This window comes from Carassius gibelio, chromosome B1 (genome assembly GCF_023724105.1).
Source record: "Carassius gibelio isolate Cgi1373 ecotype wild population from Czech Republic chromosome B1, carGib1.2-hapl.c, whole genome shotgun sequence".
NCBI lineage: Eukaryota > Metazoa > Chordata > Actinopteri > Cypriniformes > Cyprinidae > Carassius > Carassius gibelio.
Genome location: NC_068396.1, coordinates 17,422,344 through 17,439,574, shown reverse-complemented (window position 1 = coordinate 17,439,574; position 17,231 = coordinate 17,422,344). Strand labels below are relative to the sequence as shown.

Genomic DNA, 17,231 nt, shown 5'->3' with positions numbered 1-17,231 from the left:
AAGTCAAGTCACCTTTATTTATATAGCAATTTAAACAAAATACATTGCGTCAAAGCAACTGAACAACATTCATTAGCAAAACAGTGTGTCAATAATGCACAATGAAAGTTAAAGGCAGTTCATCATTGAATTCAGTGATGTCATCTCTGTTCAGTTTAAATAGTGTCTGTGCATTTATTTGGAATCAAGTCAACGATATCGCTGTAGATGAAGTGACCCCAAGCTAAGCAAGCCAGAGGTGACAGTGGCAAGGAACCAATACTCCATCGGTGACAGAATGGAGAAAAAAAACCTTGGGAGAAACCAGGCTCAGTTGGGGGGCCAGTTTTCCCCTGACAAGATGAAACCAGTAGTTCAATTCCAGGCTGCAGCAAAGTCAGATTGTGCAGAAGAATCATCTGTTTCCTGTGGTCTTGTCCTGATGGATGAGACAAGTCATAAGACAAGGTCTTTACAGGGGATCTGTATCTGGGGCTCTAGTTGTCCTGGTCTCCACTGTCTTTCAGGGATGTAGAGGTCCTTTCTAGGTGCTGATCCACCATCTGGTCTGTATACGTACTGGATCCGGGTGACTGCAGTGACCCTCTGATCTGGATATAGACTGGATCTGGTGGCTACGGTGACCTCGGAACAAGAGAGAAACAGATTAATATTAGCGTAGATGCCATTCTTCTAATGATGTAGCAAGTACATCGGGTGGTATGGGAAGTGTTCCCGGTTCTGGTTTACCTAATTAATGCAGTCTAAAAATCCTTTAACAGATTTTGATATTAAAAGCATATTAGTATGTTATGTGTAAGCCAGGTTAAAGAGAGGGGTCTTTAATCTAGATTTAAACTGCAAGAGTGTGTCTGCCTCCCGAACAATGTTAGGTAGGTTATTCCAGAGTTTAGGCACCAAATAGGAAAAGGATCTGCCGCCCGCAGTTGATTTGGATATTCTAGGTATTATCAAATTGCCTGAGTTTTGAGAACGTAGCGGACGTAGAGGAGTATAGTGTAAAAGGAGCTTATTCAAATACCGAGGTGCTAAACCATTCAGGGCTTTATAAGTAATAAGCAATATTTAAAAATCTATATGATGTTTGATAGGGAGCCAGTACAGTGTTGACAGGACCGGGCTAATATGGTCATACTTCCTGGTTCTAGTAAGAACTCTTTCTGCTGCATTTTGGACTAGCTGTAGTTTGTTTACCAAGCGTGCAGAACAACCACCCAATAAAGCATTACAATAATCTAACCTTGAGGTCATAAATGCATTGATTAACATTCCTGCATTTGACATTGAGAGCATAGGCCGTAATTTAGATACATTTTTGAGATGTAAAAATGGAATTTTACAAATGCTAGAAACGTGGCTTACTAAGGAAAGATTGCGATCAAATAGCACACCTAGGTTCCTAACTGATGACGAAGAATTGAGCAGCCATCAAGTCTTAGACAGTGTTCTAGGTTATTACATGCAGAGTTTTTAGGTCCTATAATTAACACCTCTGTTTTTTTTTCTGAATTTAGCAGTAAGAAATTAATCATCTAGTTTTTTATATATGACAATAACATGCAATTTATCGTGCAGCCCTTGATTGTTGATAACAAAGTAGCTGAGGAAAACTATAATGCCGGGTGTATTCAAAACGCGGCCATTACTGTCTAGAGTGTGTGGAATGGTGCGGTGTGATTAGTTGAGCTAATATATTGCGTTCTGCAATAAATTGAGACTGGCATTTGTTGCGTTTGAAAAAAAAAAAGCGAGAAAACATGACCCTAATAATTCTGCGAATATCGTTTGTTGCACAAATTAAAAATTTACTTTTTTTTTATACCGACCAGATACAATATTGATTTAGGTGGAAACTCGATATTTTTTTAAATGGCGTTTATCATTTTTTGGAACCAAACTTTTGTATCATATTATATATATATATATGTATATATATATATATATATATATTACATATATATATATATATATATATATATATATATATTATATATATATATATATATATATATATATATATATTATATATATATATATATATATATATATATATATATAATATTCATATGTGCGTAGCGCATTTTATGGAAGACGAGGACTGTTTCCTGAGAGAGTAAACTACAATGCCGGTGTCTGTTTCTATAAAGTGGGACAACAACTTTCAGAACAATGAGCTTTGTAAAAAGCAATGCGTTTCAGAAAGGCTGGGGATGGAGGAAATACAATAAATGTACATGGTTGTAATGCACTGTGTTTGTGGTTTAAGGTTAAAAAAAACATTATTTTCCACAAATACACACAAAGGAAAATATTTTTAGCAACATTATATGACCCCTTTAACTTCTCTTTGATTGAACATAGAAATATATAAACATCTCGGATGACAAAGGGGTGAATAAATTTTCAGGAAATTTTGATTCTGGAGTGAACTATTCCTTTTACTTTGTAGATATATGAATCCTCCTTACTAATGTTTTATTCCAGACTATTTTATGAGCCTGTCACAACACCCTGTGGACACACATTCTGCCTCAAGTGTTTGGAGCGCTGTTTGGACCACAACCCAAACTGTCCCCTGTGCAAGGAGAACCTCTCCGAGGTAAATATCAATACATTTGCAATATAATCATCAAATAATGTACTATGGGGCATTAAAATATCTGAGTTTAATTTAATTAGTTTTCAAAAAAATCTGTGAAAATGTGACAACGATATACCAGTTCTAATGCCATGGCTAAAGTTTAAGCAAAGCAAGCTGGCTGTTCTTTCTTTGACTTCACTGGCGTACACAGAACAATATTTAGAGTCCCAGCCTCAGGGGTAGACAAGAGAGGAGTGGATTTATTGATTTAATCACTGTATATTACACTGCTGCCAAACAGATATAAACATGCAATTTCTTTCCCAGCTGTTAACCTTCACAGATGTAACTGTTTTTGTAACTGTGTGCATTTGACAGTTTAAAGGGTTAGTTCAGCCAAACATTAAAATTATATAATTAATAACTTGCCCTTATGTTGTTCCAAACCCGTAAGACCAGTTTATCTATGGAATACAGTTTGAGATATTTAAGATTTAGTCAGAGAGCTTTCAGTCCCTCCATTGAAGCTGTATGAATGGTATACTGTCCATGTCCAGAAAGGTAAGAAAAACATAATCAGTCCATGTAACATCAGAGGTCAGTTAGAATTTTTGAAGCATCGGGAAAAAAAAAATTGGTCCAAAAATAGCAAAAACTACAACTTTATTCAGCATTGTCTTCTCTTCCGTGTCTGTTGTGAGAGAGAGTTCAAAACAAAGCAGTTTGTGATATCCGGTTCGCGAACGAATCATTCGATGTAACCAGATCTTTTTGAACCAGTTCGCCAAATCGAACTGAATTGTTTTAAACTGTTCGCGTCTCCATTATGCATTAATCCACAAATGACTTAAGCCATTAAATTTTTTAATGTGGCTGACACTCCACATTCAAACAAACCAATATCCCAGAGTAATTAATGTACTCAAACAGTACACTGACTGAACTGCTGTGAAGAGAAAATTGAAACCTCTATGAAGTTGGCACCCCATAAAAAGAAATAATCACCAAAACTATGCCATTCGTTTGTGCTACATTTATACTGATTTGTGCCGCAGAAACGAACCTTTGTGTTGGTTTGGTGTTTGAGATATTAAACATTCTTTTTTTGACTGTGTGACGTCACTCTCCACCCCTTGTTGCCCAAATCTCTCCAAACCAGCGCCGTTCATTTGTGCTCGATTTGCGTCTAAAACAGGTGTCATTCGTTTGTGCTCGATTTGTGGCGGTTTGTGCTGTTGAAATGAATGTCAAATATATTTCTTCTTCTTAGAAATAACAAAACAATTCTGGGCAGTGACGTCACTCTCCACCCCATGGCTTCCAAATTTCTCCAAACCGGTGTCATTCGTTTGTGCTGGTTTGTGCTGTTAACAGAACTCTGTAACTATGACCGCTTCTATTATATAACAAAAATAAACTTTTTACGAACAGTGATGTCACTACACCCCATGGCGTCCAAATCTCTCCAAACCGGTGTCATTCGTTTGTGCTCGATTTGTGCCGGTTTGTGCTGCTGAAATGAACGTCAAATATATTTCACCTTCTTAGAAATAACAAAAACCACTCTGGACAGTGACGTCACTCTCCACCCCATGGCGTCCAAATCTCTTCAAAATGTTGTCATTCGTTTGTGCTCGATTTTTGCTGGTTTGTGCTGTTACGATAAACATTGTATCTTGTCCTCTTCCTTAGAAATAACACTTTGGACTCAGGAATGTGACGTCACTCTCCACCCCATGCCGTCCAAATCGCCCCAAACCGGTGCATTTTGTTTGTGCTCGATTTGTGCTGTTAAAGAAAGAACCATAATAAATTATTCCATTCTAGTGTAGACATCACAAAATCTTTGGAGGAGAGGTAGTCTCAAATAGTCTCAATCATTTGTGCTCCGTTTGTGCTGCTTTGTTGCTGTAAAAAAATTGTTTGTGCCGCTTAATTTTTTTAGATATTAAAACAATATTTATACATTCTGAGGTCACCCACATACTATGACATACCACATACTCCGGGATATTGGTTTGTTTGAACTCAGAGGGAGTGTCAGCCACATTAAAAAAGTTAACAGCTTAAGTCATTTGTGGATTAATGTGTATTGGAGACGCGAACCGTTTAAAACGATTCAGTTCGATTTGGTGAACTGGTTCAAAAAGATCCATTTACATCGAATGATTCGTTCGCGAACCGGATATCACAAACTGCTTTGTTTTGAACTCTCTCTCACAACAGACACGGAAGAGAAGACAATGCTGAATAAAGTCTTATGTACTTTCGATGCTTCAAAAAATTCTAACTGAACCTCTGATGTCACATGTGCCGCGTTTCCACCGCAGGAACTTTACCCAGGAACTAGGGACTTTGGCCTGGTACTTGGTGTGTTTCCTCCGAAGGAATCAGGAACTAAATTAAGTTCCTGTTGAAAAAATGCCCCTCAGAAAGTCCCTGCTGGCGAGGTAGTACTTTTTCAATGTTCCGGAACTTTCGGGGCTGGGACTTGGGCGCTAAACATCCTGATTGGTTGAGTTCACGCAGCATTGGGTTCAACCACCATTTCTTCAGATCATTTTCTAAATATTACTGTTATTGTTTCATGAAATGTAATTTTAAAAGTATTTCAGGCAAGAATGTAGTTGTTTAAAACTCAAATCTGTGTTTTATTTATAAAGACAGTGCCTATTTAAAAATATGTTTTGCCGATCTTGGAGTCCCACACGATCAGCGAGAGCTCAGTGCTTATGTTTCCGCCGAGAGCAGCCTCACCTCGGCTAGACCTTCTGATATGTCTCGCTGGCTTTGATATCTCTTTAGTGGTTAAACATAAAATATAATTTGTTGATCTAACAGCTTATCTTTGGTGTGTATTCAATTTATCTATATGTTAAAATGAAAATAAAAAAGGCTAATTTATATAATATTTTGTTTCATTGAAATGGCATCCAAAATCAGCATACTCGCGCAGACCTACATCACCAGTCTGTTTGCCTAATCTTCTTGGTACTTTACACCACGGTGGAAACGCAGAAAGCAACAGGTCTGGGGGGAAAAAGTTCCTGGGGAAAAAAGTTCCTGGTACAATGTTTAAGGTAATTTCGATGGAAACGCGGCAATGGACTACTTTGATGTTTTTCTTACCTTTCTGGACGTGGATAGTATACCGTTCACACAGCTTCAATGGAGAGACTGAGAGCTCTCTGACTAAATCTAAAATATTTTAAACTGTGTTCCAAAGATAAATGGAGGTCTTATGGGTTTGGAACAACATGAGGGTAAGTTATTAATTACATAATTTTAATATTTGCCTGAACTAACCTTTTAAGTGCAATAAGACATTAAAGACAACTTAGTTTAGTACTCACATGCTATGTGACAGCCGCTTTCTGTGTTTGTACTTTGATGTGTGTGCTCAGAAAATGTATATTGGAAGTTTAAACTTATATGGTATAAATCATATGATTTCAGCATGGTGGACATGAAAATCAAAACCAAACAATGTTTTTTTAGCACAGTATTTGAGGTCCAAGCTATAAAGCCATAGCTCTATTCTGGAAAAGAGGGCAGAGAGCAGCAGTTTATTTGCATTTAAAGAGGCTTTTATGAAAACTATGTTTTTGCTTCCACTCAAAATAGGCATTTTCAAAATGATTAAATTATCTGTGAAATAAAAGGAGCATAATGTGTCATCTTTAAAATGAAATTCATTTGAAAAGTGGAAACACATTTGTCAAGTTTTCTAGACTACCTTTATATATTGCTGTCCAATTAAAAACAGATACAATATTACTGGTCTCTTAATACATCAAATAACACTTTCATAAAAAGACACGCTTAAAAAAAGAGAGAAGTTTCTTATTATATTAGGAAAAATATAGCTGTCATGTATCACTGTTATTGTCTGCATAAGCTGTTGGTGCTTTGACCGTGATAATTGTAAATTATTATTTTTAAGGGAAATCTTTTATCCAATTATAGGTTTAAAACCATGTAATTTTGTGTCTGTTGTTGTTTGGGGCAAGCTTTTCCAGCCATGGTGAACTGGCATTTGACCTGGAACTTTGGGTGCGTCCACACGGAGACATGTGAAACTGATATATTTTTAAACCGGGTCCTAGAGTAGATCAATCTGAAAACGCCTCCCTTATGTTTTCATGTGGACAGTGAATCCATATATTTTCTGAAACGATGACATCATCAGCCCACATCTCACCCCCTAGTCAGACACCACTAGACACCACCTAGTAGTCACATAACAGCAACAGAAACATGAACAAACACTGAACTATTGTCTTTTTATTAACTAACATTAACACAGATTAGTAAATGTTCGTTTGTATACCACGTCAAGGTTCTCCGTTTTTAGTGCATCTCTGTGGGAGAATTACAGCGACACATACTGGTCTGGCATGTATACTACAGTTTTGTGTGAAAGCAGATATTTCTTGAGATGAGGGGAAAAAAGATTGGATAGGGAAAGCTCTGGCTTCATGTGGACATAGCCTTTGTGGACTTTTTAATGTTTATTTTCATTTAGAAATGTAGAAATTTTTCATGAAATATCACACACCTGCGAATAGTATTGTTTTAATGTGTAATAATGTTACTCTATGGCCCACCGTTTAATTCAGTGTTAGGCATTGAGGAGATGCTTTCTTATCTAAAGTGCACTTATCTTTTTTTCTGCAGTACCTGGCTACTAGAGCATACAACAAAACTCTTCTAATAGAAAAATTATTGCAGCACTTTTTTTGTGATGAGCTAGCAGAAAGACGAAAAGTACATGAAGAAGAGATGAAAGAATTGTCAAAGTAAGTTGTATTTTATAGTTGGACATTAACAATAATGTGCCATTTATTATTGTATCTTGTTCATGTGTACATATTGAATTTTTTTTTTATTTTCTTCTTGTTTCAGCTTGAACCAGGAAGTGCCCATCTTTGTTTGCACTATAGCATTTCCTACTGTTCCCTGCCCACTGCACGTTTTTGAGCCTCGGTACAGGCTTATGATTCGCAGATCAATGGAAACAGGAACCAAACAGTTTGGCATGTGCATTGCTGATGAACTAAATGGGTAAGAGGCCTTGAATTAATTTTCAAGTGTGGGTCTACATCGATTTTCATACGACATAACACATAATGTAACTGTTACATGTTTGTGTCTGTTTTTTATTTCAAGTTCACTACTGCAGTTAGAGTTTTGTTTTTGCATTTTGCTTTTTCAAAATATTAGAGAAAAATAAAAGCTTAAAGCATATATCTTGCTTAGGTTAAAACCAAAACCAAACTCACATCTCGAGACACATACAAAGCCAAGTAAAGTTAAAAGATGTAATGTTTTTTTTTTTTTTTTTTTTTTTTAAGTCAGTGTAAAATGACGTCTTGAGATTTTGTGAGGTTTTATTCCATTCCATTGCGTCTTGTGTTTTTTTAAATGCAATCCATGTCAACGGTGCTTCTGCTTTTTGCATTAAGCAATGAATAAAATACTTGTGGCTGTTTTATTCATAGTTCTTAAAACATAATTCTTCATAATGTTCATGCAATTTACAAAATTATATTTGATTCATATATGTTAGTTTAGACATTATGCGCTTTTTTTTAGGTAATGTTTTCATTGCATTGAATGAACAATTTAATGCGGTGCATTATTTAGCTTATTACGCCCTCAGGCTCATTTTGGTGCCATGTCTAAAATTTGTAACAATGCTGTACGAAAACAGTTTTGTCAATCGACACGAAATGCATAACTTTTTGTCAGCACAGTCTGAATATGATCTGACTCGATTTTGGTGAAAATCGGACCAACAGTTAAGGAGGCGTTAGAAAAAAAGTAGGTTTTCAACATAAATCAAAATGGCAGACAGGGCGTTCAGAGACTTCCTACTAAAAAATTATGTCTGTTGTCGGCATGACCCAAGGAATATTTTGAGACCATATTCATTACAATAGCCTAATGCAATAAAAAGTTATTAGCATTTTTGGAATTTTCATAATTAAAGGTTAATGGTTTATTACTCTTGGCCAATAAGTGGAGCTGTTAAGTTTTATCTGGTCTTGTTGAGATATATAGTTCAGCATAACAGTGGAAACTAAACTCGTATTTTCTTATAATATTTCCAAGGAGCAACATGTATATTGAAAATAGCAGAGGACCTAGGACAGATGTGCCTTGTGGCACTCCATATTTTACTGATGATAAATTAGATGACTCCCAATTTAAATAAGCAAAGTGGTAGAGATCAGACAGGTAGGATCTAAACCATCTTAAAAACTGTCCTTGAATACCTGTATAGTTTTGTAATCTAAGTATGTCATGATCTATGGTGTTGAACACAGCACTAAGATAAAGTAAAACTAGCAATGAGATGCAGCCTTGAACAGACGCAAGAAGCAAGTCTTTTGTAATTTTACAAGTCACAACAGATTGCATCGGTTGTGAGGATGAAGACGACAACTCCCATGATTCCACATTCAATCACTGCGTCATCAAACAATTTTGGGGAAGTCATGGCCTAGTGGTTAGAGAGTTTGACTCCTAACCCTAGGGTTGTGGGTTCGAATCCCTGGCCGGCAATACCACGACTGAGATGCCACGACTGAGATGCCCTTGAGCAAGGTATCAAACCCCCAATTGCTTTACACTCCTGTGTAAAGGGAGTCCCCTTTGTTGTCGTTGAAAGGGTCTTTCCCGATGTCGCTGATTGGCTGGAAGTTCAGTAGTCGCTGAAGTGACGTCTTGGGAAGCTCGTGGTTGGGCGTTGGCTGACGATGCAGAGTTGTGTGGGCTGGTTGAAGTTGAACGGGCAGTCGAGGTCAGACTCGGAGACCGGCTTTAAAAAACTGAACTCAGAACACGAAACTCTCAAATGGAAAAGAAAAGAAGTAAAGTTTGACGAGACTAGGTGGTGTTTCTTCTCATCGTTCTAAGTAGCAGCAGGCGTGCAGGCCAACCGCGCTCAAAGAACATTGATGACCAAAAGCATGGCTAAAAGCTAAGAAGCAAAGCTAAAAGCAAACTCTAAAAGCAAAGCTAAAAAGCAAGCTAAAAGCTAAAAGCAGAATTGTATGGTGTCCTAAGTATTTAAACTGGCCTGTTGGCCACACCTCAAATGTTGTCTTCACCAATCAGATATTGTCTTAGCTCGGGGGTATCATGAATCATATGTTATCAAGTACATGGTCCGGATTTTCACACTCTTGCAGGGTATAATTTTGGACATGATTCCTATAACAAGAATATGATACATTTGACAAATAACTGATGGTCAGGACTGTTTCAAGCTAACAGATTCGAATACAGACATACTAGACATGAATATGTATCCTTAAGCTATCCAATAGTTATTAAAAGACATACACAATAAGTGATTATAGCATGATAGTCAAATGTGTGGGTTTCATATAAATGAATAAGGAGTGAAGTGATGATGGACTGATATTCATTTATAAGTTTTTTTGAGTTCATTTTGGTCCATATATATGTAGAAAAGACCGTTTCGGTGCCATTCTTTTGACAAAGATTTCTATGGAGACCAGAGGTTAAAAGCCCCCCCCCCCCCCTTTCACTCTGGTTCTGCTAGGTGGGGGAAGTGTTTAAGGATATGGTGATAACTCTCATGGGTTTACATGTGATGTCCTGCGTTGCATCTCAATTACTTGCCCCAAATTTGACAATCTCTTCTCGGAATTGAAATTTTCAGTAATTGTTCTAGTGGTGTTAATGTTGAAAGCTGTTCTGTGAAAGAGTTGGTTGGTTGGTTATCTTGCTTGGGACTTGTGGCACAGAATGTTTTATTGACTTCCTGTTGCCTTTCTGAGGAATTCGGCTCGTGTTTCAACCACAGTCCTAATCGACTCTTTAATTTGTCTGATTCAGGTCAGATCCGCTACATTGAACTACATCAGACAACGTGAGAAAATTATAACATGCTTTTTATTTTATATTTTGGTGAAAGCTTACCACCTTGCCTCGGCCAAACAATTCAGTATCATAAATTCATTCACATTTTAGCATCTTCAGTGTTAGTTTGGTGGCGATTGCATTAAGTGTCTAGGAGGAATATGTAAAGGTTAAGAGTAGCTGACTTCTGTTGAGCAGAGCATATGACATGCAGCGTAAAAAAAAAAAAAAAAATCAGCTTGATGATTCCTATAATGTGTATTGGGTTTAGTGCATATATTTTCATAGCTTTGGGGCCTAATCAGAAAGAAGTGTTAATGAAGTACATAACATCTTGGCACGGAGTTAAATATCTGAGGTGTGTGGTTAACAGGTTTGCTGACCACGGCTGTATGCTGGAGGTGAGGGATGTCAAATTATTTCCTGATGGACGCTCTGTGGTGGACACCATAGGCATTGCTCGTTTCAGAGTGGTCACTCACGGCCAGAGAGATGGATACAACACAGCCAAGATTGAATACTTGGAGGATAAAAAGGTATAGAGATATTTGCAGTCTATCAGCACAAAAGTCCAAATCCCCAAAAAATTATATTGTGTGTGTGTGTGTGTGTATGTGTGTGTGTGTGTGCGTGCGTGCGTGCGTGCGTGCGTGCGTGTGTGTGCGCGCGTGTGTGTGTGTGTGTGAGAGAGAACGAGAGAGAGAATAATAAAATCTCCAGACTTCCACACTGACCATGTATGTGCATATGTGTTCAGGTTGAAGGAGAGGAGTTCACTGAGCTCCTGAAGTTGCATGACTCTGTGTATGATCAGGCCTTGGGCTGGTTCACCTCCCTTAAAGATGATATGAAGAACCAAATCATCAGCCACTTTGGGCAGCTGCCTGTCAAAGACTCTGACCCACAGGTGAATGTTTGGAACAAATAATTCTCACAATTGTTCTAAATCATTGTTCATTGTAATCTTACCTCTAAACTGTCTGCTGCTAATCAGACCAGTATTTAATTTTTATTGTAAAATTCTTGTTGTTTGCCTTTGTAGGCAGGCTAATTTTGCTATTTTTTAAAATGGCAGGCTTATCTAGTACAATCAGTGCTACTGTTTGATTGTGGTCTTTGTTTTTTTTTTTTTTTTGTTGTTGTTGTTTTTTTTTTAAGGATAATCCCAATGGTCCTGCATGGTGTTGGTGGCTGTTGGCTGTGCTGCCGCTTGAAAACAAAGCCCAGCTTACCATCCTCGCCATGAATGCTCTTAAGGATCGGCTGATCGCCATCCGCAGGGTCCTCATTTTTGTAACTCGCAAGCGCCCTCGATGATAAATGAGGTCTAAATGAGATCATCAACATCAACCCTTAGTTTGGGAATGCTGATTTAGGCTGGGGTTACTGACGTTTCTTCTAGTAGCCATCTTGTTCTGTCATTGCAGCACGCAACCCCCACCAGTTAGTTACCTAAGTTTTATTTAGGTCAGGTGCAGTCAAACCATTTACCAGTTTAACAGTAGCATCAAACTTTAAAACAGTGGGAAGTTTTTTTTAAGCATCTTTGGTCCTTTAAAATAACACCTGTTTTGTCCTAGGTATAGTGTACGACTGACCAAATGCTTCACATGGGCTTGCAAATATCAAAACTGGCGTACATGTGCTTTAGTTTGGAAATGAGCAGTCACCTTATTTCCATATTGTAAAAGATGATTAAAAGAAAAACTATTTTTACTTAATTTAATATTACATGTACTGTAACCCTGCTTTCTCTGTATCTGTATCTAAATGTCTAGTTCATTCACAAACCATAAATTTAGTCAGAAATTACAACGTTCTACTGACATCCATTTAATTTTCCCCTATGGGTTTAGAAAGTTGCACACTCCTACCTTACAGCCTTGATGATATTTAGTAACAACAACATGTGTTGTATTTATATTTTAAGAGTATGTTTGTGATATGTGATATGTGATATGAAATGAATATTAATTGGGGAAAAAATGTTAACATTCAGAATGAGTAAATTGTACACTGGAGCTAAATTGTGTTCAGTCCTACTATAAATCATGTTTGAACAAGCACCATTTTTATGAGTGACTTGTAATATAAATGTAGAGTGCAATATGTGGATGGGTGGCTTATGTCTATATAATAATCTTTATAGACTATAAGAGGCCTTTGAGCATTCACAATGATTTTCTTCTCATTGTTCTTTTCTCTGTGATGTTCATGTTTTGTGTATGTCCATTATCTACCTTTTCCTGTGCAAATGACTAATAAAATGCTGCATTTTTGATGTAAATGTATACATCAATATGAAATAAATCCTATTTTATATTTTAAGCAAAAAATAATAATAATTCTGTGTGCCTTTTCAAAGCCATTAATTAAACAAGTCAGAAGTCTGGGATTGTCATTACAAATGTTTGCTGAAGTAACTTTACACGCGATGATATTACTCATACATGGCCCTGTCATTAGTCTTAATAGATAACATTTCATGTAATATTTATGCTAAGAATTGAAATCATATTTTTTACATTCTTTTACTTTATCTTTCAACTCCATTTTGTCATGAATAGTAGGGATAGATAGATGGATAGATGGATGGATGGATAGATACAGTGGTGTGAAAAAGTGTTGGCTCCCTTCCTGATTTCTTATTTTTTTTGCATGTTTTCGCTCTTTAATGTTTCAGATCATCAAACTAATTTAAATATTAGTCAAAGATAACACAAGTAAACACAATATGCAGTTTTTTTTTTATGAAGGTTTTTATTATTAAGGGGAAAACAAAAGCCAAAACTACATGCCCCTGTGTGAAGAAGTGTTTGTCCCCGTTAAAACTGTGGTTTATCACTCGAGTTCAATTTCTATAGCCACATCCAGGCCTGATTTCTGCCACGCCTGTTTGCGATCAATAAATCTCTTAAATAGGATCTGCCTGACAAAGTGAAGTAGACCAAAATATCCTCAAAAGTTAGACATCATGCTGAGATCCAAAGAAATTCCGAAGCAAATGAGAAAAAGTAATTTAGATCTATCAGTCTGGAAAAGGTTATAAAGCCATTTTTAAAGGTTTGGGACTCCAGCGAAACACAATTAATGTGTCCCAAACCTAAGTGCATGGACTCCAAAGTGAGCATTTGAAGTGTGAATGCGTCACAGGAGCCGACGAAGGGTGCCCAAACTGAAGTGTGTGGATTCCGAAGTGCGGATGTGAAGTGTGAAAGCTGTCCCAAAGTCAGAATGCGCACTTTTTTTATTTTATTTTTTTTATTATTCATGCCAAGGTACCAAAGATACAAAATAAATTACAAATATTAAATAAATGAATCATTTTACAAGCTTTGAGATACTTGGAAGATGAAATAGTTTTAACATACTGTTGAGCCTCTTTTTCAAAAACAATATAAAGGATTTCAACAATTGAATTTACTATGGTGAATATGACCTTTTGCAAGAAGTAATAATAGGTTAATAAAATATTCCTTAATTTTATCTTTTGGTATATTAAAGAAGCCAAACAGTACATCCTTAAAAAGCAGAGAGAAACCCTGGAGCACACTGCAATTGATAACACTACTGTGACGACTGGGTGAAGGAGGAGCTGGAAGCAAGTGCGAGTTAAACAAAGTTATTTTTCTAACTTCGCTCGGTGTTTCACTATGGGAATCGCTTTGGGCGTGACCAACTATGGAAGCTCCTATGCCACCACGTCTGTCTTTGACAAACAGGTCGACCTGAGATCAGGCTCCGCCCCCACCTATATTACTCAGGTCGACCCCTACGAAGTCATTCTCGCTTTCTTCCCGTGAGGGACTACAAGCTCTCTCAGCACGTCCGACCTTTTCGCTGATTTCGCTTAACTGTTCAACTGGCAGGCCGTCATCGGAGTACGCTACCGAACGCGACATCAGTGGATTGGATTGGTACTGTGTTGAGTGTCACACCGAATAGTGTCCGCGTCAAGGCGAGCTATTCTGTTCAGAATATCGCGTGTTATCACGACGATAGGATTTTCAGTGGTGTCAAGCCACCGTAGGCTTTACGCGTCAGGGCGAGCCGCGAAAAGGGCTAACTACCCTGTGAACCATTAATCGGACTAACGTGTTGTGATGAGTCTTCGAATCACTCTTTCTCTCTCCAGCCATCATGTCGACAGTCATTACCCCCGCCAAAGGGAATGAGTCGAAGATGGAACCCGCACCCCGCCCATGTCCTTCATCATGTGGAGCAACCGTCTCGGGCAGGGATCCCCATCCCATGTGCATCGTGTGCATGGGCGCTAAGCACGCTCAAACGTCACTTGCGGACCCACAAACGTGCGTTCACTGTGCGTCATTGCCGGTTAAAGTTTTGGAGAGAAGGCTGAGAGTGGCGGTGGCTAGTCAGCAGGACCCATTTCTGGGTGGAGCCATCGCGAAAACTAAGGCTAACGATCATCAGCGAGCTACTACGACGAACTGGGCTGAGATGATGGAAGCCGAATCCCCGGATATGCCTCCTCTGTTCGATGGCCTTCTCGCACACGAGGATGAGGAGCCGGGAGACGAGGACGCAGAGGGCGATGCTAACTCTGACCTCCTCGACTTGGACATGGACGAAGAGGAGGAGGAAGACAACTCTCTCTTCCCTGTCCAGCAGTCTAGACCTCCTAGCGCGACTGACACTAGCTCTCAGACAGACAGTAACCTGCACGAGGTATGCAAGCGAGCCGCGGCAAAACTGGGCCTAGCGTGGCCCGCGGCCCAGGATTCAGAAGGAGCAGAGAGGGACCTTTATGACGGGAAAAGGCTACCGCCTGCTCAAACCACAACAAGACAACTCCTACCCGCCGTGCCGGCGTGCATGAAGGAGATGTCCCGCCATTGGGGTAGCCCCTTTAAGAGCAAGCTCCCGACCAAGGGATGCTCTAAACTTGAGATCCAAGGAATGGGAGAGCTGGGGCTGGCCGGACCCCCAGCGATAGAGTCTTCAGTGGCCTATCACCTCCATCCATATCGTCGATCTATTTCTGCCTCTTCCCAAATTTCGCTGCCGAACAAGATGGAGCGCCTGACCGCGTCCATCTATCAGAGTATGTACAAGTATGCGGCGCAGTCAGTGTGCTCGCTGAACGCGGTGACTTTACTGTCAGCGTACCAGGCGGAGATTTAGGAGGAGATGGGGCGACAATTAGATACAGGAGTGCCGAACCCAGCTCACCGGGACAAGATATGTGTGGTAAACGACCTAATTCTCCGCTCTTCTAGTGGCGCGGGTTCAGGGCTGTGGCCGTGTTATGGGCTTGGCCGTTTCAGGTGAGAGAGCATTATGGCTGAACCTGTCTGGTTTAGGCGACGCTCAAAAAGCTGAGGTGATGGACGCTGCGTTCGACCCAGCTAAGGGCCTTTTCGGACCAGCTCTCGAGAAAATGAGAGAAACCAGCACCCTCAGGAAACAGGAGGACGAGGCTTTTAACCTCTGTTTACCGCGCAAGCAAACACCGCGACCACCCTCTCAGCCAGCACGGCAAGGTTTTGCAGCAACCGCTGCGGCGAGAGTAAGACAGACGGGAGCTAGGAGTCTGAGACCGCCTCCCAGCGGACAGCAATCGGGCTATCGTCTGAGATCTGATGGCTCCGGACCCGGGGGGAAACATTCATTTGTGGCCGCGGCGGCGAGAAACCGCCCACCCCACCCCGAGGATCGGAAGAAGAAGCGTGCGACCTGACACGCGAATGTTCCCCGTCACTTCTCTCTCCGCCCACAAAGAGAAAGAGGGGGTCCAGCCCTGTTGTTCTCAGTTCAGTAAGGGCTCCAGCTATAAGCAATCAAGTTAAAAACTTTCTCAAGTGTCACCAAGCACTTAAACTGGGTTTTCAAACGCCCATCAGTTCAGGGGAATGTTTAATAAAAAATGCATTATCGCATCCAGGCCACAGGCTGAGGGCGACGTGCTCCCCACTCATTAAACACAATAAATGTTTCACTATCACAGCCAGGCAGACAGCCGAGGGCGATAGATTGCAAAAAAATCCAAACATTGAGATGTGTATCCCTAGCCTCTCCGCTGGAGGGAGCGCGCGCACCTCCAGAAGGGGTCAGCGCGGAGACGGTAATGACGTCATCAAAACGCGCCGGCGTTGGGGAAGTGTACAGGGGACCTCTCTCGGCTCGCATACTCAGTTGGCGCGCATGCGCAGCTCATCCGTGGGTTGTAAACACGATTTCACGGGGATACAGGCTTCAATTTGCCATGAAACTACCCAGATTCAATGGTATAATAAGCTCAGTGGCCGAGGGAGAGTCAGCTCGTGTCCTGATGGCCGAGATAGACTCTCTTTAAGAAAAACGAGCCATCAGAGTAGTGCCAAAGGAAGTGAGCTGTCAGGGCTTTTATTCCCGTTACTTTGTGATCCCAAAGAAGGGGAGCATATCTCTGCGTCCAATTCTAGATCTCTGTGTGTTAAACAAGCACCTACGGAAATATTCATTCAAAATGTTGACACACAAAACACTTTGTCGATCCATCTGCCAGAACGACTGGTTTGTGACGATCGATCTGTCAGACGCGTATTTTCACATAGATATTTACCCGTCTCACAGGAAGTATCTCAGGTTTGCTTTTCGAGGCACTGCTTACGAATTTCAGACAATGCCCTTTGGTCTGTGTCTAGCACCAAGAGTATTCAGCAAATGTGTAGAAGCAGCACTTTTCCCATTGAGAAACAAGGGGATAAGAATACTGTCGTACATGGACGATTATCTGATTTGCGCCTCGTCGAAA

The 17,231-nt window shown here is 39.8% G+C and overlaps 1 protein-coding gene across 3 annotated transcripts in view; it reads left to right on the top strand.

Annotated features, from left to right (window-relative positions):
- Positions 1-12,819, top strand: part of LOC127949643 (LON peptidase N-terminal domain and RING finger protein 2) — a 121,710-nt gene extending 108,891 nt beyond the window's left edge. For all 3 annotated transcript variants that reach the window (XM_052547082.1, XM_052547083.1, XM_052547081.1), the window contains exons 8-13: positions 2,485-2,599; positions 7,259-7,380; positions 7,487-7,645; positions 10,848-11,010; positions 11,232-11,381; positions 11,633-12,819. In XM_052547082.1, coding sequence (XP_052403042.1) covers positions 2,485-2,599; positions 7,259-7,380; positions 7,487-7,645; positions 10,848-11,010; positions 11,232-11,381; positions 11,633-11,791 — 868 coding nt within the window. In that variant the 3' untranslated portion in view covers positions 11,792-12,819. The remainder of the gene's footprint in view (positions 1-2,484; positions 2,600-7,258; positions 7,381-7,486; positions 7,646-10,847; positions 11,011-11,231; positions 11,382-11,632) is intronic.
- The last annotated feature ends 4,412 nt before the right edge of the window (positions 12,820-17,231 follow it).